Source organism: Pseudonaja textilis, chromosome 3 (genome assembly GCF_049901715.1).
Source record: "Pseudonaja textilis isolate UNSWEBS1 chromosome 3, rPseTex1.2, whole genome shotgun sequence".
NCBI lineage: Eukaryota > Metazoa > Chordata > Lepidosauria > Squamata > Elapidae > Pseudonaja > Pseudonaja textilis.
In genome coordinates this window covers 52,520,774-52,548,298 of record NC_141992.1, presented here as the reverse complement: position 1 = coordinate 52,548,298, position 27,525 = coordinate 52,520,774, and the positions used below count along the sequence as shown (strand labels likewise).

The window sequence follows — 27,525 nt, the reverse complement described above, 5'->3', positions numbered from 1 at the left end:
TAGTCATACGAACTATAAAAAGATAAATGCGTCTCCCATATAATCTTATGATGACAAGTTGTTTCATAGATTCTAGGATCATAATGTATGTAAGCCACACTTGTAGAATAGAATGGCTATTTGGAAAGGAGTTTGACACATGCACGAAAGATGAAAAAGACAGAAAACTTACATGGGGCCATTGATGATCAGAGCCATCAGAACATTCATGTCAGCCACAAACTCCTGCAGGTCAGGATAAGGCAAGTCCAGTTCAGTGGTCCTTTTCAAAATGCAATAGAGAACAGACCCCAAAGATATGAGCAAAGTTGCATCATGAAAAGAAAGCAAGGAAAAAACAACTACCCAATAACCCAATAACTATAAACCCATCAAACCAAGAACAGCCTCATTAATAATCCAGAAAAAAAACCCTATATTATTGCCATTGGTACTTTGAAAAATTATAAAAAATATTTTACCAGAAAAAAATAGAGAAACAAGATGTTCTGAATGATTTGTCAGCCTTGAAGTAGATTAAATCATTGTTTTAAATTTAAATTGGCAAAATCCTGGGTTTTACATTTGCTCTGGAATTAGAACAACCACCAATTTTTCTATATTAGGCAGAGAGGAAATGAGCAATGCAAAATATATGTAACTGCTGTAACAGATGGCTTAGAGCAGCGGTCCCCAACTTTTCCAGCTTTGTAGACCAGTGGCAGTGGTGGTGGGAAGAACAGATAATCACAAGTCATGCAAGTGGTGCACGTGCAGAAGGGTCACACACTGGTGCACATAACTGCACTTGGAGCTGTGTACGTGAATGCCTGCCGCTGGCCCAGCCCCTATTGTGAACGAGGCTGCAGCCAGGTACTAGGCTGCGACCCAGGGGTTCGAGGCCCCCTGGAACAGTGTCCTCAATATCTTCCTGACACCGGCCTCAAAGTTTCTTTTATATTAGATCAAGGAATTGCTGTAGGACTGGGGCCCAATGCCTGGATCTACATCGGTTCCTTCCTTGCTGTTTCATTCTCAGTCCATAAGTGTATTTTGGTAGCTGCAATTGATACAAAAACTAGTATCAGTCTGGACCAGTGTTGCACAACTTTGACAGGTTTAAGAAGTGTGGATTTCAACAATGCTCACTGGGGAATTCTACACGTATCTGAAGCTGCTAGTCTGGGCTGTAGTAGCCTGCTTTAGAATCGGGTGTGGATTCAAGCCTTCCGTGATGCTGAAGTCCGAGTTCCCTAGTTAGCACAAGCTGCAGATATGTTACATTTCTCTGTGTTTTACCTGTCTTGTCTAGTAACTGGTTTCAGAGAACTTTGAAGGCCTAAATAGCCAGACTCCTGCGTAGCTGAAGGTGTTTCCCATTTTCAGTTCCTGCGTTTTCCGGCTAGGCTGATGGGAACTGAAGAGAAACACTGTTTGGTAATCATAGCAAACTTGTGAAAGTTTGCTAGCAGTCTTTTCAATTGCACCATTGTGTTCCTTCCATCACTTGCAATGTACTTTTAAAAGCCTTTCCGTTTAACATGACTTTCCCAGGATGTCATAAAGCTGTTATTTACTGTGTTACTAAAGGGTGAGGGTTTACATATTTTTTTAAAAAATAACCTTCTTATAGCACTTTGCTTTGAGTGTGAAAATAAAAATGAAAGTACAGTGCATCTTTTTTCTTTTTTTTGCTTTAAATTACTCTGTTCTATTACTTTTTAGTGTAAGTAATGAGCTTTCCTAACTTAAATTTGCCTCTCAGTATGGCTGATTGATAACCACAGTCCCTCACTATTTAATAAATATTACTTTCCTGAGGGCAGACGGATAGAGAAAAAAATGTGTGCTTTCTTGTTATTGTGGCAATACTAATCACTGTATGCACATAAATAATGATTGGCAAAAAAAGTAGATGATTATTTTGTGTATACCAAAAAATGTTGTTCAAGAATGAATCTTCCTAAAATAAATTCTGTTTGGGATAATTATAGATCAATTTTTACTTTCAAATCTGTTTCCTTTGCAGTTTGTTAAGTCAGAAGCATTCATGATTTCTAGCAGCAGAGAAAAATGAGAGCATCAGAAATCTTGCTCAGCTAGATATGAATCATCGCTGCCCCAGATGTTCTTTCTCTTCCAGATTTTCTCAAATAGCCAGGTTATTCTCATGCCTTCAGCCACCTACTTACTTGTCAGTGATGTCCTGCTTGGTGTATACATGGACTACTCCATTGACCATCCTGAGGCCAAAGCCAAGATCTCCAGGCATTGATTGAGGATCACATTTCTCATAAGGATGCTGGTTTGCAAACGGAGGGTGCACTGGAACATCTGTAACAGAGGAAAATGCTTACAAGAACAGCAGTCGCAAAAGCAGTTAGACTTATATACTGCTTTACAGTGCTTTACAGACCTCTCTAACCATTTTACAGAGTCAGCCAACTGCCCCCAGCAATCTGGGACCTCCTTTTACCAATCTCGGAAGGACAAAAAGCTGAATCAACCTTAAGCTGGTGAGAATCGAACTGCTAAACTACTGCCAAAGTAGCCTGCAGTACTGCATTCTAACCATTGCACCACCACAGCTCTTAGCTACCCATCTGTAGAATGATGTTGGCTGTTGTAGTTAAGAGTTTAATAGAATGCTAAAAGAGAAATCAAATGCTAATTTACCTCTGGCCCGCACCATAATTCCCCGCCCCCCCCAATTTTAGGGATTGTTGTGTTCCCATTCTCTTTCTCCAAGAGTGCATGGGCACAAACTAAGCAAATCGGTTATGCGGAGGCTGAATAGGTATAGCTAGTCCCACGGTGGCAATTAGGGTTGGGCTTGCTAATGATGTGGTTACAAAGTGTGACTGCATCACTTAGGGATAATAATCCCTGCCATCCCGGCCATTGTTGTTAATCAAATCCCATGGCTGTTAAGCAAGGCAACTTTCTGTCAGTATCCACAACCAAAGTCAGTGGAGAAGCCAGCAGGAAGTCTCAGGCTGAAAGGGAGGTAAAGTGGGTGTTGCCAGGTGGGGAAGGGAGCAAGAGAGCATCAGGGGTGCAGGGGAGGTTGGGGAGAGTGCGAGGGAAGACCTGGAAGCGTGTATAAAGGGTGAGGCACAGGTTTATAAGGGGAGTGCATGAGAGGCATGGGAATGGGAAGGAGAATGAGAGTCTATAAGAGATGTGATATAAGTTGGGGAGGCTGTGTGAGAATGCAAGGGGTTGTGCAGAAAAACCCAGCAAAGGTCCTGGAGAGTGTGAGGAGATTTGCAAGAGGCCTGGCAAGGGTTGGGGGTGTGTGCAAAGGAATCAGGTCGAGGGTCAAAGAGGGATCACTGGTATGGCACAAGTGAAGAGGGGGTGGGTGAGGGAGACTTAACCCAGCGATTTGTGATCTTCCCTGCCAGCTTCCTCACTGACTTTCTGGGCAAGCTGGAAGGTTGAAAATGGTGAGCATATGATCATGGGGTATTGCAACCAGTTGTTAAGTGCAAACCAGTCATAAGTGCCAAGCGCCACCTATCACGATTGTGGGATAGGGTGGTGCTGGGATATCCAGACCTCCAAGGACCAGTTGTAACCATCATCCCCTAGCACTGCTGTAACTTCGAGCAGTCGCTGGATGAGTGGTCATAGTTGAGGACTACCAGTAACAGGTTAAGTTTATATTGCATATAGAATGTGATAGTGCCACTGCAAAAAATTGTATCCAGGCTTCCCCAAATTTGATAGGGAATCTTCAAATACTGTGTATATTGGACAACATCTCCATCCATCACTCACTTGGCAGCTTTCCGTGATATTTGAGGATAAGGTAATCCAAAACATCAAGAGACCATGATGTTGAGGAAGCTTAATTATGTTACTCCTTCCCATTTACCTCAGAATCTGTTTAGACTGCATGTTTCTATGGAAACACAGAAAACATGCAGTTTTGGATGCAGTCGGAAAATTTAGTCTACATGTAAAGTGCTTTTGTTATTCCTAGGAAATATGCCTTTTTCTCTTTCCCTTTTAATTTTAGAAGTAAGGTTCTAGTTAGCTTTAGACATAGCCTAAGATGCACTGGCAATGCCTGTTGAACTCATCAAATCCAGCGGCTCTTTGTTCCCTCTGAAAGTGCTAACAAAGATCCTACCCGTTCACTTCCTTGCTTTCTCCTTTATTAGCAAAATCCAAATAGAAAATACAAACACAGCATATACCAAATAAGTGAATGCAAGATTCAGCTTCTTTCAGCATAGAACTGGAATTTTCTTCACGCTTTTTAAAAATCTCTCCTTTGAACCCAACATAAAAAAAACCCTGTAGTTTACAGAAACCTTGCAGAATGCATAAACACGGAGAGATAACTATGAAGTTCCTTCAGCTATCCAGTTTAGTCCACCCTAGTAGCAGATAATGCAGGATTTGTTATTGCAGCTGCCACTGATTGTGAAAGAAGTTGTTGTGCCTCAAGGTCTTCTCCATCCAGCCTTTAAATAGTTTAAACAATCAGTCTAAAATCCTATTAAAGTCTCTTTTTCTAACTACCATCTTAGCCATCTCTGCCACTAGAATTAGGGGAATGCTTTTTTTTCCCCAATCCATGCCCAGTTCTGATCCTTACCTGCAGCCACAGGAGTCTCAGGGATCTCCTCATACATCCTGAGGGCTAAAGGTTTTTCTGAAAGATCCTGCAGGAATCGGGCTGTGGTTTTACAGAAACTTTGCAGAGAAATCCCCGTGTACTTTTCACGAATGAACAACGCTTTGACCACACTTTTAGCAGCATCCAACAGGTCTGTGAAGGGCACCTGTATAGGGGGAAAAGGTAGTTTATTCAACTGAGATGGTTGTCAGAGCCTCACTGTGGAAAGTTTCACAGGGTATAAAATAGAAGGAACATGTCATCAAAGAAAGCACTTTGAATACTTGAAGGTAGAAAACAAAGGTTTTGCATTCTACCAGTGATTGTCACAAAAACTAACTGTTAAGGAATATTGCCAAAATGCTTTCTAATGTTTCCTCTGTGATCTACTTTTTTCTTTACAGGAAGCAGCATTTGGAGATGAAGGATGCTTAATTCATGTTTTATCTCATATGCATAGTTTAGTCAACTGAAGCTATTACAACATCTTCAGAGTTTACAGACAAAGTCATGATGCAGCCAACTTTACATCTGGCAGGACTGCAAGAAGCCAAGTCAAGTTAGTTGTTCAGCAAAACCCTGGTTCGTGCAAACATGTTTCCTCAGGGATTTATGTCAAGTTGACTTGAGTCTCCAAAGGGAGAGTTTAGGAAGATTTCTATTCACCATTTTATTGTTTAGTAATAACACTAGCACTGATGATGTTACCTAGCTTTGGTAATGAAATGTCTGCAAGAAAATAAGCAAGCTCAGACAGAGCACCAAGGACCCTCCACTCTTTAATAAATTGTTGTCTTATATTAAGGAGTGAGAGTTTTCTTTTTTTGTCTTGTATGCCACCCAGACTCACACAGCTTGAGTAGGGCAGCTGAATGAATAGTCAACAGCTCGTAGTTTCAATTCATGCATTACAAAGACTTACATAACTCATTATGCAAGTAGCAGTGAACAACTCCATCCCCTTTCTTGTTGCATTGGTGTGGAAACAGAAAAACCAATCTCCATGCTCACAACATGGTTGACCACCAAGATTCTGGCTGACATAGAAGTGACCAGGGGAGTATTAGGCTCTGAACTACCAATGAATATTGTCTAGGTGTGGACACTGACTCTTCACTAATATCACCAGTGCAACTGTGCTCCAGTACAACTGTGAGAGGGAAGGATCTGCTTACTGCTCACCTTCTCAGCAGAGGAAATTACAACAACATTTGTGGCTGGCTTCAGGATTGAGGTTATTCTCATTCATTGCATTCACAGGCTTCTCTCTCTTTTGCGTTACTTATTTATGTATTTGTTTGTTAATTTTCTCTCTTTGTCTTTTCATCAACAAAACAATGCAAACTGGAGCACACTCGCGAAAAATAAATGAGTTAAAAAATAATGGTCCAAAATGGTGACTCTGTCAAACTTTTATTCCCCCTCTCCTTCCACCCGAACTCTGAAATGTAGGGCAACAATAACAATGCCAGAGCAGCACAGAGGAACCAGTTTAATCCAAGTATAGATAAACAGCTACATCTTAAACCGATCCCGGAAACTACAAAGGTTTGGGCCCAGCCACAGCTCAACAGGGGGGAGACTTGCCCAGCTGGAGTCCTGAGAATCCCCCCTCTTGACTCGCTGCATCCCAGATCCCTGGCTGAGGTAGCACCTCCGAGAACACATCCTGACTTGAATTTGGCTGAAGGGCAGTTCAGCTGGCGGAGTGGCTCTCTCAAGGCTCCTGGGGAACTTACTTCCCAGAACCCTGCAAGGCCTTGGCTTTTTGTAAAAACAAACAACATTCCTGTTCTCAGCAACAACAGTTTTCCTCCCCTTTGCCCTGGAAGTCAACCCAAATCAGCAAGGAAGAATATGCAAAACAAAACTCATATGCTTTTGAGGCAGAAGCAGTATGGGATTTCTTTCTTTCTTTCTTTCTTTCTTTCTTTCTTTCTTTCTTTCTTTCTTTCTTTCTTTCTTTCTTTCTTTCTTTCTTTCTTCTTTCAACATTTATTCAAGCAATAGAAGCTATATATCATAAGCAGAGGGCAAAGGTAATGATAGAGGGAGAACTGACAGAATCTATCGATATAAGACAAGGAACAAGACAAGGGTGCCCACTATCACCTCTGTTGTTTGTGTTAACTTTGGAAGTGCTAAACAGAAATATTACAGATGAAGAGAATATAAAAGGGATGAAAATTAAAAAGGAAGAATTTAAGTTGCAAGCATTTGCAGATGATCTGGTTTTTATCTTAGAAGACCCACTAGAAACAGCATCAAAATTGATAGAAAAGATAGAGACATATGGAAAGGTGGCTGGTTTGAAAATAAATAAAGATAAGACAAAGATCTTGACAAAAGAATATGCTATCAAGACAAAAGGAAGAATTGGCAGACTTATTGAAAATTCAGGTCACGAATAAGATCAAGTACTTGGGGATATACTTGACAGCAAGATGTAGTACACTAAAAGAGTATAATTATATCAACCTTAAACAGCAGATAGCGCTAGATTTGGCAAAATGGGAAAATTTACAACTGTCATTAATAGAGAGAATATCAACAATCAATTAGGCTTGGAAAAGATTACTTTGAAGATTTAAATAAAATTGTGTTGAAATATATATGGCAAGGTAAGAAAGCGAGAATAAAGTTAAAACTTTTGCAAGATGCTAGAATAAGAGTAGGATTTGGTTTGCCTAATTGGGAGTTGTACTACCAAGCTACAAATTTGATGTGGGTTAAGGCATGGATAACATTAAGAAATACTAGATTGTTGACATTAGAAGGACATGACCTGTTGTTGGGGTGGCATGCTTTTTTATGGTATAAAGGAACTAAAACACAGGGATACTTTAGAAGACATTATATACAGGAGTCTCTGTGGTTAAATTGGGAGAAGATTAAAAGACAATGTTATTTGAAAATTCCAGTCTGGCTATCGACTATTGAAGCATTCTCTTATCCTATAATATACAAAAAGGAACAAACAGTTAGATGTGGTGAAATATTGAATGAAAAGGTTGAACTTAAATCTATACAAAAACTAGAGGAACAAGGTATACAGATGAATTGGTTTTCATATGCGCAAATACATTCAAGGTATGATAAAGATTCTAAAACAGAAGGTTTCTATGATAAATTGACTGACTTAGATAAGATTTTGACAGGTACTGATGAAAAGGTGATTAAAAAATTATACGGATATTTATTAGAAATTAAACTAGAAGAAGAACAAGTTAAAGAAATTATGATTGCTTGGGGGAAGAATTTGGATATAGGATTGATCTAGAGAAATGGCAAAAATTGTGGTCTCAAAATTATAAAATGACAATGTCAACAGCATATAAAGAAAATTTGTATAAGATGTTTTATAGGTGGCACTTTCCCCCGACAAGAATAGCAAGAATATTCAAGAATAAATCCGAAAAATGTTGGAAATGTCATCAGATACCTGGCTCATATTACCATATGTGGTGGACTTGTGCAGATGCTAAAAAATACTGGACTAAAATCCACACGTGGTTGGAAAAAATGACAAAAAAGCATATAGATTTGAAACCAGAAATATTTTTATTGGGAATTTTACCTGAAATATATAGTAAAGACTTGAAACACCTGATTGTAAATGTATTAACAGTGGCTAGGATTGTATTTGCTAAAAACTGGAAAAATGAGAAAATACCATCACAGGAGGAAATCATTAAGAAAATATTGGAATGTACTGAAATGAGTAGATTGACATTTGAAATTAGAGAACAAGATGATAAACAATTTTATAAAATTTGGAATCTATTCTATCAATGGTTAGACAATAAAATATAGTAATGAAATATGTAGACTTTTAGAAAATAATAAATATATAAAGATGTATTCTTTTCTAATTATATCTACAAAATGACTCTAGGATAGATCTGGGACGATGATACGAATTGTTATAAAACAAATTAAGTAAAATATGATCATTTTGGAAAACATGAATGAATAAAAGTATAGTCAAATGATTGATTAATAATGATATTAATGTATTTAATATATTGATTGAAAATACGAGATTATAAACAATGTAATTATAATTGAAGACTATGAAATGGAAGCACAAAACAATTTGTAAACCAACCGGCACATTGTATGTACATATATGGAAGATGATTTGATGTTTTTATGTTTTGTTTGTTTATGTTTGTTTTAAAAACCAATAAAAAAATTTTTAAAAAAAGAATGTTATTTTAAAACAAGGCTGAACAAGCTCTTTGAAGAAATTCCATCCTCTTTAAAATGTTTTTGTTTTTTTAAACCACCAAGGTCTCTAAAATGAGAAAATTTGCAGCCCTTTGCTGAAAGTTTTTTTAAAATACGTACTCAGAAATAACAGACTTTAACATTTCTATTTTCCTGCCTGTCTCCAAGGTGCTTTTCCAAAAGGCAAATGGTTTTTTTCCTTGAAAACATTTCATTCCACATCCAAGAAGCTCCTTCGATTCTGAAGAAATTTGGAATTGTCACTGTTTGTCAATTTTCGGCAATCAGAAAATTAGTGACAAAGGAAGTCCAGTTGCCTTTTGGAAAAACGCTTTTGGCATAACCATGACATGGACCATGATCGAGAATCTTCATAGATATTTTACTGCTTGTTTTCTTTTTTAAAAGAAGAAAATCATACTGTGGGATTAGATTTGTCAGATTTCAGCAGGACAGAGCCGTTGTTAAACAGAACCTGATCACATGCAACCTACTGGCTACTCCACAACCCATATTTTAAAAACAACTCACAAGAAAATTGGCTTCAGGCAGATGCCGTAGTAGGCATTCAGGCCCCAGCAACCGTCAAGGAAACTAAGTAGTAGGACTGAACTCAGTATCATCACGCAGTGGCTAGCTAATGTGCAACTCTTTGAATTCTTTGATTTTCAAGGAATGTATATGTTTTGGGAATGTAGAAAGCTTTCTGCAATGTGCTTAGCATAACTGTCCAACTAATTTACTATCTTACCCTATTAAATACTCCATTATAGGAAACTTAAACCAAAGAATCCTGTCACTTGCAAACCATTTGCTTTACCTCCACTCTATGTTTTCTCCCTAACTCAGAGCAAGGACAGCTTTCCCTAACTTAGTATCCTCCAAATATTCTGGATTTTAACTCCCATCTGCCTTTAGCAAAGTGGCTTAAGCTAATGGGAATTGTCATTAATGCCACAGGCATCAAGTTGTAGATGGGCATCAGAGACTAGTCATTCCCAGGGTAGCAATAGCAATAGCACTTAGACTTATATATTGCTTCACAGTGCTTTACAGTCCTCTGTAAGCAGTTTACAGAGTCAACAATCTGGATCCTCATTTTACTGACTCTTGGAAGGATGGAAGGCTGAGTCAACCTTGAGCTGGTCAGGATCGAACTGCTGTACTGCTGGCAGCCAATAGTCATTCTAACCACTGCACCACCACAGTATTTCCAAATACAGTAGGCGTTATGGTCTGTAGCAGGAATAGGCAGTTAAGTATCTTTCAGATGTTTTCATCCACAACGATTAGATTATTGATTATGGTGACCAGAGCTTTGGGGCTTGTAGTCAAAGATAGGTGGGGATGTCAACTTGCCCATCTTTGAGTGAGAGTCTGCGAAAGAGAATGGGGGAAATGAGAACAACTCCCAAATCAAACAGACTTACCCCACATGTCTCTTCTCCAGAGATTGTGACCCTTTGGAACTCTCTGTCCAAAAATACATCTCGGTCTTTTGGAAGGTAATCTACTAGGTCTTCACCCTCTTCTTTAAATAATCTGCGGGGGAGAAGGGGAAAACAGGGGGAATGAATAAGGAATTCCATAAGGAATAGTCCCTGATGAATTCTGCCAGGCTATAGAAGTCCCCTTTTCCAGCAGGTGTGCGAAGACACAAAATCGAACACACAAACACGGGCAACACAAGGACTTTCAGATGTATCCTCCAATGGCAGTACTCTGAACTATGGAAAGGGGTGAGGAAGAGCAGTGGGCAACAAATACATACAGAAGAACTAGTAGGAAAATGTTTCTGAGCCCCAAATTTACTAGATGCTTGACTGCTCATTTCTGTACCGAACAATCAAACGTTTGGGTTAAGCAAGGGTTTTCCAATGTTTTCAAGGCTTCAAAAATTCTTAGATGAAAAGAAAAATCCTGAAATCCACAATCAAGAGACAAACCTCTAGTGATAAAAAAAATTGACTGTGCTTGAATTATCTTCCTTCCTTCCTTCCTCCCTCCCTCTCTCTTTTTTCTTTCTTTTTTCTTCTCCATGATTCCACCAAACACAGTTTTAAAAAAACCCATTGTGGAGTATCAGAAGAATAGATTTTTCCAGGGCAATGACTTGTCCTGGCAAAACTGTAAGGAGCTGATCATCTGCCTAAAACAATGAGAAACATCCAACTTGGCTGAGCTTCTGGGTTCACTAGGATCCAAGCTGCTCAGTCAACCAATGCACAATGAGAGGGAAGGGGAAAAGGAAAATATAAAACAGGGACAAACAGCTCTATCCACTATGCTTGCCTTGAAAATAATTGCTTTAAGGAGGACAGGGGGGAAACAGAGCTCAGAAAAGGAACAAGGGAAAGCAACCAATAGTATGAGGTGAGGAATCCCCCACTCACTGGTGTTGAGATTTGTGGGATTGGAAGATGCAAAAAATAAAATGAGCTTTGTTTTAGCCCAATAATATTGGATCTGGTCCAAAATAAAATGGTTCCCCTATTTTTTTCAACCTTAGATAGGCTTTTTTTTCTCAGAAGAGTTTGCTTAAGCGACACACACAGATAAGCATATCAATATGGCAGCTGACTTTAGCCTTTCCTTTCCAGGGGTGCTTTTGTTCTAACATACTAAACTTTTCTTGGAGGACAAATTCACTTCCGGGAGTAACTCCACTTCCATTCTGAACTCTGGTTCTATGTCTCCATTCAGAATCCTCCCAATGTTGTTACTCAGCCTTTCCGCGGCCTGATGCCCGCTAGATATACCATCATCAACCCAAAACAACAGGAGAGCAACATGTTGCGGGGTGGGGAAGTGCCTTAACTTAATGTGGATTAAGGTTTTATTTGCAGTCTGTGGAATTAATTTTAATGGCAACACACACACACACACACACACACACACACACACACACACCCAGCGGTGGTACAATTGCATGTGGGATACAATGTATGTGGGGGGAACAGAACTTTGCAAAAGGGAAGGTCACTCACTCTGGATCAGTCAAGGTGGGAATAAGGAGAAAAGTCAGCCTGCGGGAAAGTCCCGCGCCCACCCCTGAGTCAAGGGCAGAGAGAATTAAGGCCAGGCACTCACTGTAGGTCGGCAGCACTGTCAATTTTCAGGAAGTCCTGTTTGGCTCTGAGTAAAATGTCAGGTTCTAGTCTGAGGACAAATGGGAAGTGGAGGCCAAGGCCAAGAAAAGGACAAACAGTCAGAGAGAGAAGAAAGGAAGAGGAAGAGAAAATGGTAAAGAAGATGAGGAGAAAAAGAAAAACACTAGCATTAATGCAGAAACCAATATCAGAAATGGCAGACACTATACAGCAATATACCAGCAATGGAGATCCAAAAGAGAATGAATGTAAGAGGTCCATGTAAGATACCATGACTAAGCTATGGTTCGGCTATTGGAAAAGTACTGCTGGTTCCCATACCATCTTTTCCCTTTATTTGAATTTCCTTCCCTCCTTCCCACTTGCTTGACTACTACCGTACCAGCCGGTGTGTTTTCCCAACCTCTCCTAAACCCTCTACCCCAGGGTCCCCAAACTTGGCAACTTTAAGACTTGCGGACTTCAACTCCAGCCGGAATTCTGGGAGTTGAAGTCCACAAGCCTTAAAGTTGCCAAGTTTGGAGACCTCTGCTCTACCCAAACCCCTCCCCCAGGCTCTGCTTATATAGAGATATAGGCAGATAAATAGCTCAGCTACTTTCTCTTCACTGGGATAAACCTCATTATACACCTATGACCAATATAATGCCTCTTTCCAACTGAAGATAAAAGACTTTTGGGGCTGCAGGAATATTGGAAGAGAATGAATCTGAGATATGAGATATCCCATATTGCCTTGATAAAAGGAAGTCCTCTATACTCTCCTTAAGAAGTTATTGTCTTAGATCTCTATTTGTGCTTCTCCTCTAAAAGCCTGCTTTTCCTAGGCTGCCACAACATTCCTCCAATGGGCACTTTGGAGAGTTGAAACACTGGGCTTCTAAACAGGGTGGAAATGAAGATTTTTCCCCACTGAGTAAAACTTGCCTTCTATCTGTTCAAGAGATCTCACACGCAAACCACGTTCTGCCTATTGTCTTCCTTCTCCCTAAGTTTTTCATTCCAATGGGATCTTTCCTTATGTCTCACTTCTGCAATTCCCTCTTCCTTCCTCAGAGTAGCACAAATGGTTGCCAGGCATCAGGTAGGTAAATAGGCAACTGATAGTTTCCTTTTCCTTTTCCTAAGCACTGTCCCCCTCATATTGAAGCCCTGGCTTGAACAACTGAAGAAATAACTCTTTTGAGACTTTGCAGCCCCTCCCAAGTGAGGTTTCTGGTTAGAAGTAAACATTTGCAGGATCCTAATGGCCAAATATGCCATTATTTCCCCATGCTGTTTCCTCTCCCTGTTCTGTCCTCTAAAGGACTATAGAGAAGAACAGCAAGATGAGGATAGATAAAATAAAATCCAGATATTTTCTGCCTACTGTAAGGTTGCTATTGCTAAGGAATTTTGCCAGTGACAATCTAACAGTAAGAAAACTGTGTGCAGGATAAGCAAAGAGTAAAAATACCAGCCACACACATATATATGCACATAGACACGGAGTCATGCCACTGACAGATGACCGTATGAATGCTTCTCTTGACATGATGGTTACTATCCCTGCAGAAGTAGAAGCAATGGAATGACATTCCCAGTTATTTCCAAAGTCTCTATCACATTTTTTTCTAGACTGTACATAAAAGTCTCTTCCATTTGATTTCTTCCCATCTTTCTCAGTTTCAAATACTCCTACCACCCTGTTCTCTCCCCCCCACCCCCCAAGACTCCAGTGAAATGTTCCATCCTGCTCTTGAAATATCAAAAGGAGTTAGGAGAAGCTAAGAAAAGTCCAAAAAGCATTGGCAACTTACTTCACATCCTGGCTTATCTGCCGCTCCAACCGTTGGCGCCTCTCTTCTAGTTGTTCAATGGGGCTGTCTTCTGGGAATTCGTAGGGAGCACTGCGCATTTCACTCTCGGCCAATGAGTGACAAAACAACTCCTGCAAGCACAGCAGCACAGTGCTACTGGAATATCCATAACAAGTATGCATGCAACTTCAATGAAGCTTGAGCTCTATGAGATTAGAAAGGACAGGCATGCTTCTAGTCCTTTCCCTTAAACATTGCCACCTTATGGGACCCAAAAAGTGTGCCTTTTCTGAAGCAGCCCCTACCCTATGAAACACTCCTCCCCTCCCCAAAGTTCAGCAGGCCTCTATCCTCCTAGCCTTCCAACAAGCACTGAAGTCCTGGCTTTCCACCCCATGTGCTGGGATAGGATGAGGTGACAGCAAGTTAGAAGCCTGACTTGGTACCAGGTCCTGGTTTTTGTTTTGTTTTAGTATTTATTATTTTAATAGCTTTAATATGTTTTTTTTAATGTGATTTGAATTCTTGATTTGCAGCTACTCAGAGTTTGGTACAAGACAGGCTGCCACAGGTAGACCTTGAGTTACGACCATAATGGAACCTGTTCATTAGAGTTATTGAGTCGGGAGGGTCATAGATCAGGTCACCCATGTGACTGACCTGATTTTATGATCTTTTTTGTGGTATTTGTTAAGCAAATGGTTGTTAAATGAAGCAATGGTTTGCTGTAGACCAGTTTTGCGAAAAACCAGAAGTAAATGCTGGTTTTTGGCAAAACGGTTGTAAAATGCAGTCACATGACTATGGGAAGTTTAAACCATTTGCTGAGTGCCCAAAGTGCAGTCACGTGACTGAAGAGGGTGGTTGGAATTTCAAATGTGGGTCGTAAGTACATTTGGGGGGAGTTGTCATAACGTCGAACAGTCATTAAGCAACCAGTCGTAGGTTAAGGAGTACCCGTATATAAATGTTTTAAATAAATAAGAGAAGCAAATCTCTGTTATCCATAAGGAACAACAACCTGAGGAGTCCATTAAAAGCTGTTCTGGGACAATCTGTCAGGACTAGAATCTCATGACAACATCAGTGAAAGTCCTGCTGCTCAGTGGGGGATTATAAAACTATAACATGATGTACTTTTGATTAGAATAGTAATTTACATTGAGGTCATAACTGCAGTAATTTAAAACTGTTCCAGTGATGGCTGTTGAATTAATCCTATAACTGCTGCTTCTCGTTGTCCGGGTCATCAAAGAACACATCAATGATTAACAAATGCAAGGCCACACCCAGGAGCTTGCCTTCTCCAGTATGCGTTAGACACACTGATCTGGCAACATCAAGGAACTGCCATTGCCAAGTAAACAAGCTCTTACTTGCTGCCTATGAAAATAAGACAGGAGCATATCCTAACATCCTGTTTCTCTGTCTTCACAACTTAAAAAGATATGTGGACTTCAACTCCCAGAATTCCCCAGCCAGCAAATGCTAACATTTCCCTTTCTCCACCAAGATGTGAAGCCTGAGAAACACTACAGTACCGTGTAGGGCATGATGCCTATTCAACTTGTCAAAAAAAAAAAAAATCACATGAGTTGGCTACTTAGTGATGGGCAGTTCCGGCAATCCCAGTTGCTGTCTGTCCTAAGCGATGATGGCACGGCTCATTGAATGAGGTCATCATATGACCATGACCTGCAACTTCTTGCCAGCTTTCCTTTCGTCAGAAGCCAGGAGTGAAGTTCACAAATTGCAATTACGTGACCGTGGGGTGCTGAGATTTTGCAGTTGTGAGCCAGGTGACAGCCATGACTACAAGAACCAGCCTTAACTATCTTTCAACGTTCCAAGTAATGCACCCATTGAAAGCAGAACTCTCAGGCGGGTATATTCCTCAAAAAACAATTTATTGGATACATCATATTGGCACTATTGGTGAAAACTGACTCTGAAGGTTCCCATGGTTTTCACCTAATTAAAAAGTAAAAGTTCCCTCTTCCCCTCGGTCATCGGTCATATTGTCCAACAATCGTGTTGGCAGGTTGCCTGGTTACTCCATTTCTCCTCTTCTCAGCCATCTGTTTGACCTTGGTTCCCACAGGAAAACTTTTTATTTTGACAGCCAAGCTGAACTATCTAAAATTTCCCCCTCCCTTTGCTTTGGGCAACCATGAAGCCTCAAAGATGGCCTCAGCCAGGCTCGCTTCATGGTTGACACTACCATTAATTCAGCACCATTGTAAATTAATTGAATGAGTGGTTGTTAAATGAGGACCACCTGTTTTAGATTACAATCATACCACCTCCAGTGGCTGTGACCAGTGCATACTTTGGAGAGTTCAGAGTAGAAGGTGAACAGGCCAAAATCATTGTTCGGACTGTATTTCTGGGATCCAAAAGTACAAGTTGTTTCAAGAGCAATTCTTTACTAAGAGACTTTAAATCCATTTTCTCCAGTCAACCCTTCTCTCCTATAAATGCTGGAGAATCATATGGATTCAAAACAATTTTCTCAAAATAAAATTACAAATGGTCTTGTATTAATATTACCAAATAACCACAAAAATAATAACCACAAAAATAATAACCAATAACCAAAAAAAATTTGCATGGGTTTTACATGTTCATTTCACAGCCTTCATTCTACAATAAACAGTGCACACACATCACACACACACACACACACACAAAACTAGTGAGGAATAAGCAGATCTACCTCAGCAAGCTCTTTGTACTTGCCATCCATGGAGGTCCGTAGGTCAACCGGAAAATGCTTCAGGCAGTGAGAAGGCCCTGGGAGAGAACGTGCAGGCTGCAACTGCCGGGACCTGGGCCCTCCGTGAATCTCTGTGGAGGCAAGGAAGACAGCAATCAGGCAGACAGGAAACGCTATTCGGCCTGAGAAGCAGGAGGAACGAGAGAGATATTAATAACATCCTCCTTCTTCTTAATTCATACATAAATTTGCAGTACTAGACCTCAATTTACTCAGATTCATCTGCAGATCTTGGAAGTCAGCAGATTTCCACTGAATTAATGTTATTGCAAGACAATTAACTTTTTCATAATACCACCCCAGTCCAGTTGGCATATTTAAGAGAAGTGACTTTAATTTACAAGAAGTTGTATCACATAAATCACACATACCCTTCTGTTCACCAATTCAATGTTCTCCTATGTTAGTCTTAGAAATCAGTTCAGAATTGTTAACTATGTCAACCAGGGTGTGAGAGCATTCCATAATGTATTTTAGAAATGCCCAACAATAGTTCCTTCAGCTCCTCCTCCTTAAAAGAGAAACAGTCTTTTTTTTTTGTGAATAGTTTCCAAAAACTATTTCTATCTTCATGTTTTGAAAAATATGCTGTCATGTCCCAGGTCTGATACTACAGACAATTTTAGTATTCAAAATGGTTAGAGGTAACTGTGTCTTGTAACAAATAGATATTAAAACAAATATGAACATCTGTGTGAAGCATGCTTGGTTTTATTTTCATTTCTGGCTTCATATTGCTCAATGCAGGAGCCCATGCCAAGTTTGCTTGTTACAGATTGAGTCCACATTAACAGCAACAAATAGCATCCTAAAAAAAGCTGAATCCTTGATGTTCTCTGAGCTTGTTTGCTTGCAAATGTTTCATCACATGATTAAAGAATATCATCAGTGCTACTCAGCGTGGAGTTTGCTCCCTGTTTACATATAGTAGTTTGCCCTGCCAGTCTTGGTAGGGGTTGTCTATTTGGATGTTTCTTGATTTGGGTATTGTTTTCTGCTTGTCTGGTTATCCCTGCTTATCTGGGCATATGCTTCTGGAGAGGATGTGTTCTGCCTTTTGTGTTTCCCTCTCATATTTTTATTGACTATGTGTCTATTGATATGTCTGAATGCCAAACTTCCAGCAATATGATCAAGTTTTCATTGTATCTTCTGACTGAGTGAATTCTTACTTTGCATGTTGTTTCTTCTTCTTGGGGTCTTTTGGTTTACTTAACATGTTTTGGGAGGTTTTTATTGGTTTGTGTTCTATGGTGTTCTATGCATTGTAATAATCTGTTGGTTGTTTCCTAGATGTTTTTGATGTGCTGTAGTGTTGTCCTTTACACACCTGTGTTGGTGGTGCTTCAGTGAGTTAAGTAATCAGGCACTTTTTGATAAAGTTGGCAATGGTTTTTTTTCTAGCATTGTGGGTTGCTACAATGCATTTACAGTATATTCATTTTTTAAAAAGTTCTTACAGCTTCTCTCGTGAAAGATTGGGTTGTTACTTTGGTAAGGGAACACTTGGTTAGTGTGGGTTGTTTTCCAATAGATTTTTTTTCTAATTTGCTGTCATTTTTTTTCTGATGATTAGGATATCTCAGAAGGATACCGTGTTATTAGTTTTTTTTTTCTTCCCTTGTGAATTATATTTCTTTGAAGATACTGCTGATTGTTTTCATGTGTCTTCTTTAATTGTTCCATCTTTATCATGATGTGAAGTTTCGTCTACATAGTGGATTTATTCTTTTGGTTGTATGAATGGCAGTGCTATAGTTTCTAGATGCTGCATTACTTTCTGCTATAAGTCTAATTTGTTGATATATTTGTCCATCAAACTGAAAGCATTGAGGCAGAGGTTGATGAGAACCATGACTTTGGATACTTGAATCTTAGCGTATTGGCTAGGTTGGGTGCGTTGTGTAGTACTGTTGCTATGGATTCTTTCACTAGTTTTGGATGTATGGACATAGGACTTTGAATGAAACCATAATTTCATCTTCAATGTTTAAGTCTTTGTTTTTTCTGGATACACTATATTTTCTGAAGGCATTTCATTTTCTGAAGGCACTTTGGTACAGAGCCACTGTATTTTCTAAAGGCACTTTAATTTTTTGAAGGCACATAAACAACCAGGTTCAGAAAACACAAAGACTCCATGGTTCAACCCTGAGCTACTTATATTATCTTTTATTGGTCCTAAAAGAAGTGCTATCTGTATCCAGATCAGATCTGTTCATCTGTCCCTAAGGACCCTCATTAGAAAATGATTTCCAGAATCAAATGACAGCTGTCAATGAGTATAACTCTCCGTGAGCCTGTCAACATTTGAAAACCATCTTAATAATCAATTTCCCCTGTTGGCTGCAGCAGCACTCAGATGCCAGACAGATTTTTACATTTTATGTAAGCTGGAAATCCCCTTCCTGAGAAGAGCCTTCCGCATAGTTCTTCCACATGAAAGAACCTCATTTCTTTCACCATATGATCATGGTATTTCTTTCACTTCTCCCCAATGGCCATCGTTGTTTTGTTACCATCCTACCCTAAATATAGGGCTACCAATTCCAAGGCTGACTTCAAAATGCAGAAAATAAACCATCAAATGGGTTTAGTGTTTATTGAAACACATACAGTACACCGAAGTGGCACCGAAGTGATACCAGTTTCCCTTGGGTATGTTTGGGAAATGCCAACAGTGAAATAAAAAGATCTGTAACCAAGTATGACAAGGGACTTTTCATGGGATTTGGCCATCTAACTTTTAATGGGGAAAACCATTACTGCTTCTCTCAAAGTAGAAAGTTCTAATTTCTGCCATGCTTGGTTAAAACATTAACTTGGCTTCAGCAACTTTTAAATCGTCTGGACATCAACGCGCAGAATTACCCGGTCAAGTCATTTTGAGAGTCATAATCCACATAGCCTAAAGTTGCTTAGGATATGTCACTGGGTTTGAAGTAGAATTTCCTATAGGTCTTCTGGCAGTTGATAAGGACAAAAGAATGCTACTGAAGGTGCAGGCAAAAGAAACAGGCTTTTTTTTTTTAAGAAAAAAACTATTTTACATCGCTTTTGATATAGTACACAACTGCCTCTTTGCAGCCAGGGTAAAGCCTTCACAATCAAGATCAAAAGGCCAAAGTCCTACCTTGCTAGGTTTCACTAGTATAGAACTAACACATCAGTTTGGAAATCAGTACTTTAGCTATCTTCCAGAGACCCTGAAAGAATGAACATCCTTTATCCTGTGAAAAAACGAACCTGGCAGAACCCACGCTCCTCCTTCCTACATAGATTGCAGAGGTCAACAGCCAAACCCTTAGGGGAAACCAACCAACCCCTATCCTGGGCTTCAGGGACAACATCCCAAGAAAGAACTGCTCCCAAAGTCCATTCTGTTGGGCTTTCAAACTTTAGGCCATCTTCGTTCTTTTAATGAGAGCTGCTGCCTGCAGATCAGACCTTTCCTCTCTTCGGCTGCAACAGAACAGCCACCCCTAGATTGAGGCACAGGCAATGGGGTGGTTGGGTGGGGGTGCCGGAGAAATCTACAGAGATGGCCAAGAGTTCATTCCTTTCTCCAACTCCCTCTGCACAACAAGGGGCCCAGTAAATAGCAAAAACCCAGAACCAGCAGCCTTGACTGCATCTCCTTTTGTTGTAGCTTTTCGTGCCATAGAATATACTGTATATGGATCTCAATGTTCCTAAAATAAAACAAACTACATGGGGGCCAAACGAAAGGGATTGAATGGAAGGCAGGGGGACTCAGAACACTTAAGAAATTATGAGTCCCAACTACAACACTACATGAGTCACACACCACAATATCACACCTATGTGGAGATGGGTATTTTTCTCTTTCAACAGCTTTCTTGGCCTCATTTTTTTCCAAGCTACCAAAATATCCCAGCTGATATTATCAGCAGTCCTTCAAAGGAAAATAACTCTCTCCAACTGGAGCTCAAAATTGAATGTATCAACCAAATTCTCAGTTCCCCAAATTCTCAGATTGGGCACCATTAAGGCGCCTGTTAGAAAGAAAGGTGGCACCTCTAAACAGGTTAGAGGTCTTAAATCTGTGATGCTAATACTGAGAAGGAACAAAAGCACAGAAATTATTGCCATCCACCAGCTGCAATCCAGGCTCCATTTAAAGTTGATCTTTTTTCCTAGCAGGGTGAAGCAAACTGAAAATCCATGAGGTAAATGCTACTATTCAGTTCTGCGTTTAAAAGAATTGCTTGTAGCTGCATCATTCTTTTTAAAATGCTCTGAACCAGGGGTCCCCAATCACTAGCGGGCTGTGGCCTGTTCAGAACTGGGTTGCAGGAGTGGTGGGTGAGTGTGCCTGCATGCACATGCAGTGCCACCTGGACAAGCGGCAGGTGAGCGTGTGTGCCTGTGAAGCTCTATTTTGCAAGTGGCGGATGCACATGTCTGATGCTTGCACAGAGTTGCACAGGCGCACTCACCCGCCACTTGCATGGAACCATTCCTACCACCACCACCATTGGTCTGCAAAGCCAGAAAGGTTGGGGACCGCTGCTCTGAACAGTCCAGAACAAACTTTTGGTTCATGCTAAAAAGGTAGCATATACGGTAACTTATTTATTTGGTTGAGTTGTCATTTTTTTGTACAAGAGTTGAAAGCAGCATATATAATGCTTCCTCTTCCTCCCACAATAGCAATGCTGTGAGGGAGTTGGGCTGAGAGAAAATGTCTGGCCTAAAGTCATCTATAAGCTTTGGTGGCTGAAAGTAGTTAGAACCTGGATCTTTTCATCATTCGTCTAACACAGGAGGGTCAAACTTAAGGCTCAGAGGCCGGATCCAGCCTGCAGGTTACTTCGATCTGACCCTGGAAACAGCAAAGGACCAGCCCACGGTGCTTCTGCCAGTGAAAACTGGCTCCCAAGCTCTGTTTTCGGCTGCCATGGCCTCCTACAACCCTCTGCCAGTGAAAACGAAGCTTGTGCAGCCCTTCTGAGCTCCGTTTTCATTGGCAGAGGGTTACAGGAGGCCATGGCAGCTGAAAACAGACGTTGGGAGCCCGTTTTCATTGGCAGAATGCTCGGCCTCTACAAGCGCCCCTGACACGGGTGACATCAAGATGGCCATGCCCATTCCAGCCGAGGTCAAACACAACCCTGATGCAGCCCTCAATGAAATTGAGTTTGACACCCCTGGTGTAACACTTTAACGACCATGACAACTTTCTTCATCTATGTCCCCTTTACACATTAAAATGTTTACCATGGATAAGCAGAGTGTCCAGTAGCAGCTCATAGTTCCACAGGAGACAAGTGTTGATATAATTCATTATTTCTCTCTGTCTATTTTGTCCCTATCTTTTTTTTTTTTGGGGGGGGGGGAGCAGCTAATGTTAACTGTGATTCGGAACTATATCCCCATCGAAACTATGGTTTTCAGATAACTTCTACCCTGGGTTCTAAAACCAACTTAATTTTGGCACAGATGCAAAGACTGCTCTCTATAGCTAAATCTAAGAGTGGTAGTGGGGGGCAGTAATTGCTGAAGAGAGGGGAAAAATGGACGATCCACATAAAACAGCAATTAGGACATTAACCAGATCATGCTGGGACAGTTTGAATATTCCAGCTCTGTTAACCTTGCAGGCAAAGCAGTCCCAGAATGACAGTTCAAATGAATTGAAGTGTTGGGAGTCGGAAGTGACAACCTGAAGTTGTAAAAGATAATAGCAAGAGGTGGAAAGGTGGGATAAAAGATTCAAAGGCAGGGAAAACATATACCTGTGGAACTGGATAACTTCTGCCAACTTCTTCACATGGCACTGAAACCTGCTGTCAAGAGGTAGGTAATTTAAAGCTTTGTAACTAATCATAGTAACTAACCATTTCCAAATAGTGATCCCAATGAGCAACATTTTATCCAGATTCTTTTTGTTTGTTTGTTTGTTTGTTTGTTTTTCTTTCTTTCTTTATTTATTTCATTTCATTTCATTTCATTTCCCAATTTATATAGCTACCCATCCCACAAACCAGAAACTCTGGGCAGCACACAACAGAGTCAGCCATTGTCAAGTAGTCATCTCATAAAAGGATTGCAGTCTACCTTAAGGTTTTGTCTCCTTTGCCAAGCTCTACACCTCTGCTTTTTCAGAGTCCATCATAAGTGCAGGCATTCAAGAACATTCAATTTGTGATAAGTATGCACCACCCATTCTGGCACTCCTTGGTTGACTTCTGCCATCGTCCACTTGCTCATGTGCTGTACTTGTTACCTTCTCCCAAGCAATTACTCTCTGTAGTGCTGGTCATGACCCACCTAAGCCAGGTATTCTCCAAATGCTCATTTCCTTTTCACACCCTTTTTTGACATCACTCAAATATACTATTCTAAACATGCATTAGAAATTAGTAATAATTGCATATGTAAAACATTCAAGGAAGTTCATTAGTGACCTGAAAAGTTGGAATTTGCATCAAGCAGTTATGGTAGAAGAAGTAAGGTTAAGGTCAAAAAAGGAGAGTCAGTACATGATTGTTGTAGCACAAATAATTTATCCCTTGGAAGTTACTCCCATAAATCTCTCAAAAATCAATACCGAATGCAATTTACTTAAACCACAGGGAAGCATTAATTATTGTACATAGAAATGAAGCTTTTAGTCAAAAGCAGTTTGACAGAAGTTACCTCCAACCTAATTTACGACTTACTACTATCTACACCTAACATGAATGACATGCCATGCCAAAGTTGTATGTGCCCCACCCCTCAAAGCCTTGGGTATAATTCCAAATCCCCATCAAATATTACGGTCGATATTTTTAATGTAGCAGAAAGGAAAATTATTAGGCACGCATGGAATGATTCTATTCAAATAACTTTATTGAAGTAATTTTAATAACTTTTTTTCTAATTTTTCAGCAGATCCCATTATGTTTTTCTCTTAGCCCTGATACTTTTGGGAAAAGAGTAATGTACAAAATGTAATGCCCAATCTGAAATGAATGTCTATCCAGAATGCCTGTGCTCCAGGGACTTAGGGAAAATAAAAACCCCAATTCTACCTGGAGATACCAGATATTGGACCTGAGGATTTGGAGGCTCTCCCATTTTTCCAAATCCCAACCAAGATCCTGCCTTAGACATTCCAAGACATCAGGAAAGCAAGCAGTCTCTGAAGTTTCCTCTGTTTGACTCTATCCCTATCTTAGGGAGGTAGCAATGGGGATGCAAGGTTTGGTAACCAGGATCAAGAGGAAATGGACCAGGCACGTGACAACTTCACATGAAGCCTCAAGAGTATTTGAAACTAGAGGAAGAATCTCTTAAGATTGTCCGTCTGTTTGTGTATAATATTCCTAGAAACACTGTTTTTGGAATGAGATAGTTACTCACGTTTTGGCAATCGTAGCTGCGATAACTAGAATTCTTACCTTGCTGTCTCAGCCGGCTGCGAAGTAATAGCTTGCCCTTCTCTCTCCACCTCTTCCCTCCCCTCTGCAAATGAGGTCATCTCCATCCCTCTCTGTATTTTCACATGTCCCTCAAGACCTGGTTCTCTTATCATGCCTGCTATCAGTGGACCAGGCAGATTTTGCAATGGCTCTCTTCCTGTCCTGAATATCATCTTCTCTTGTTTGTGCACCTTTTTATAATTATGATTTCATTGTGACATTATGTATTTATTTATTTATTTTTGATAAAGTGCTCTACGTCACCCAGTCACTTTTATGTGAGATAGGTAGATATGACAGAATAAAGAAACAAACAAATAAATAGCGCTAGGAGGTTTTGACTGCACCCTAAAAGCAGCTGCAGAACCATGGCTGATGAGGTAATTTTTGAGTGGGCAGATTTTCCATGCTTTCTGTGTTAAAATGGTATAAATCCTACTGCTATTAGTAGCCTATTCCTCAAAGCTTCAAGTAACCCCATTCCTACCCTCTTACAAAAAACAGAACAGGTTTTGCTAGCACCACACTGAGCCAGAACAGTGGAGCAATGCAGGAACAACTAGTTTGGCCTCTGAGCTTATTCATCTCCGAGTCCACTAAAGACACAGGAGAATTCAATGAGCCTGCACAAGCATCAGGCCAGGCAGCCATGATCACATCTGTCAAATTCCATTTATAGCCCTTGCATTCTTCCAGGTTCCTAAGTCCAGCTTAAGCAGTAAGGTATATGGTAATAGGCATATGGCAGGAAGGAATATTTGCAGGGGCCAACCCGCCCCTCTCTAACTCCTGGTCCAAGCACAGGCTAAGTTAAACTCCATCATGCTTTATTAATGACCATCACATGTTTCTCTAATGGGATCTCTGTGTACACTGCAAACAGCCAGTTCATTAAGAGAAACCAGCAGGGCTGAGGAAGGGCTGTGCCAATTATCAGGATAAAGCTTGGCAGCTCTATCAAAGCCAGCATCTGTCTTGATCTCATGAGGGGCCCAGTCAAGTACAGCTGGTCCTGGGAGCTTCGAGGACAGCCTGAGCAACACAGATTTCCCACCACTCCCGTTCTGCCCCCATTCACAGCAGCTTTAGGATAGGGCTTCACATTGGCCAAGCAGTCTCTCAATTGAAAAGCATGGATTCTAAGCGCAGACTGCCAAGAGAACTATACCCTTGTAATTTTGCAGCAAAAATGGGAGGGCGGGATTTTTTAAAACTTGTCCTCAACTTGTCCTCAAACAGCTTAGAGAAATGAAGACAAAGCATTCTGATTTTACTTCCTGCCCTAACCACAGCATGATTAATTCCAGTCTTCCTCTCCTTGGTGCCCTCTAGACCAGCAGTCGCCAACCTTCTGGATCTCAGGGACCACCAAACTCATAATTTTAAATCCCAGAGACCACTAACCGGTTCTGTGGGTGTGGCCTAATTTGTAGGTGTGGCTTGATGATCATGTGATTGGCTGGGCATGGCTTGTATGTAAATATTATAAATATTTATATAAATATTGAATTTTTTATTAAAAAAAAACAACTTTTACCCAAAATCAGGCAAAGCAGGGAGACAGATTGCGTTGCTCACAGAATCACAGATTCATTCAGAGATCTATCTATCTGCCATCGGCTAGCTCTGTCTTGTCACATAAAATTTGCTTGCAAGCAAAATCATAAAATTTGCTTGCAAGCAAATTCACTAAATTAACTCACAACACACCATGTATGTAAAAATTGAATTTTTTATATAAAAAAGAGCAACTTTTACCCAAAATCAGGCAAAGCAGGCAGGCAGATTAAGTTGCTCACAGAATCATTCAGTGATTTATCTATCTGCCATCGGCTACCTGAGTCTGTCACATAAAATTTGCTTGCCGTGAGTCTGCACTGAATAATAGAACTTTCAGTCCTAAGGGAGGTTCGGCTGTGCTTAAAAGCAGAGCCAAAGATCTAAAGACTAGCTAGAAAGCAAGAAATCCAACCATTTTCTGCTTCCTAGCTAATCTAAATCTCCCGGCACAGCAGAACAGATGATGGTCAAAAAAAGGAAAAATAGCAATTTAGCAGGCAAGTTTGCCAGATAAGGAACAAGTGGGCGGGGAGGGTTCCCGCAGGCCATGCGTTTCTGCGCAGCCTGGATTAATTGCTTTGGGAGGTTGCTCTGGAGGTGAGATTTCTCTGCGGCCCACCAAAATTTTCTCACAGCCCACCAATGGTTGGCAATGGCTGCTTTAGACCAGTATTTCTCAACCTTGGCAACTTTTAGATGGGTGGACTTCAACTTCCAGAATTTCTGGAATTCTACCCATTTCTAGCATTTTAAAGTTGCCACGGTTAAGAAACACTGCTCTAGACAATTATCATGCTGACTGGAAATTCTGGGAGCTGCAGCCCCAATGCATTCAGAAGACACCAGTTTGGGAAAGAACTATCTCTTCTTAATTCGCATTAGCTAAAAATTCTGGGAGTTGTAGTCTTAATACATGTGGGAGGCATTAAACTGGAGGAGGATAACCATATTGTACCACATCAACTTCCTGCTTTATGAAGAAATGCCTTCACCAAGTTTTAAATATAGATACTAGGTCAATATTATAGTAACCTTGCACTGCTTTTCATGGCACTCTTTTGAAAATCCTGGTAGCTAATAGAGATACATGCCAAATGTGAGGTTTCTCAAGAGGTGTATTATAAAATTATTATGACACCTTTTGGGCAACTGTCAGAGATACTACACCTGACTTTAAATGTTATCAAACATTCTTCTTGTTTTATGCAAGTTAACCATGCTGTCCCATTCCGTCCTCCAGACACACATCAGAGGAATTGTTTTTCCTAAAAAATAAAAATAAACTTTTTTTGTGAAGTCAAAAGCATGATATTCTCCCACTCTTCTGCTATAGAACACTATTTTGACCTCTCTGTGAAAAAGGGACATTCTATCAGCTTAGAGAGCTACAATTTCTTTGTCAAGAAAGGTTTTTAGATTAATATTTTGATCTTCCTGTTTTCTGTTAAGTAGGAAAGAACTGAAACATCTCATTCCTTATGAACTTTCGTTTCTCTCCAAGACTAGAAATCATTCTTGTAACCCAACTGATAATAAGATAAGGAAGGAGGATGTTTCCACATAAAACCTTTCTTGACAGCTATGCTGTCTCATTCACAGAACACAGAATTCTCAAATACCTTTCCAGACCACTGTTGTAGATTAAATTTTTCTACTATTGTAACTTTTTCATTTAACTAAAAAATAATCCACCAAGAAGTGAAAGATAGCAATTTTTCCACTGGTATAAAAATGCTGAAAATACAAAATAATGTACCTGTTCAGAAGCTTCTTTTTCTGTGAGTTGCCATTTATTTCAGGTTGCAGTGCCATTCTGTGCTGTATAGAGCAAGTCCATTCTCTAACTCAAGACAGCTCTTGAGTTAAAAAGCAGGTAGTGTTACCACTGAACATACTCATTTCCATTTCTGTGTAAGCAAATGTTATGTCTGGCTATAAGCCATTATTTTATTACTGCTCTATTCAATTTTATGTATTATCCATACAATTTTATTGTAATAAAAATGTCACT

At 40.2% G+C, this 27,525-nt stretch overlaps 1 protein-coding gene across 7 annotated transcripts in view; it reads right to left on the bottom strand.

The window, feature by feature from the left end:
- AMPD2 (adenosine monophosphate deaminase 2) overlaps positions 1-27,525 on the bottom strand; it is a 60,265-nt gene that overhangs the window by 13,700 nt on the left and 19,040 nt on the right. For 4 of the 7 annotated variants that reach the window (XM_026707036.2, XM_026707038.2, XM_087929701.1 and 1 more), the window contains exons 2-8: positions 16,465-16,595; positions 13,749-13,879; positions 11,930-11,998; positions 10,270-10,381; positions 4,589-4,775; positions 2,172-2,313; positions 173-262 (exon numbers count right to left, since the gene is read on the bottom strand). In XM_026707036.2, the coding sequence (XP_026562821.1) occupies positions 173-262; positions 2,172-2,313; positions 4,589-4,775; positions 10,270-10,381; positions 11,930-11,998; positions 13,749-13,879; positions 16,465-16,595 (862 nt within the window). Of the gene's footprint in view, positions 1-172; positions 263-2,171; positions 2,314-4,588; positions 4,776-10,269; positions 10,382-11,929; positions 11,999-13,748; positions 13,880-16,464; positions 16,596-27,270; positions 27,293-27,525 lie in introns of those variants that run through there. The other 3 variants (XM_087929703.1, XM_087929702.1, XM_087929705.1) reach the window with 2 other exon arrangements.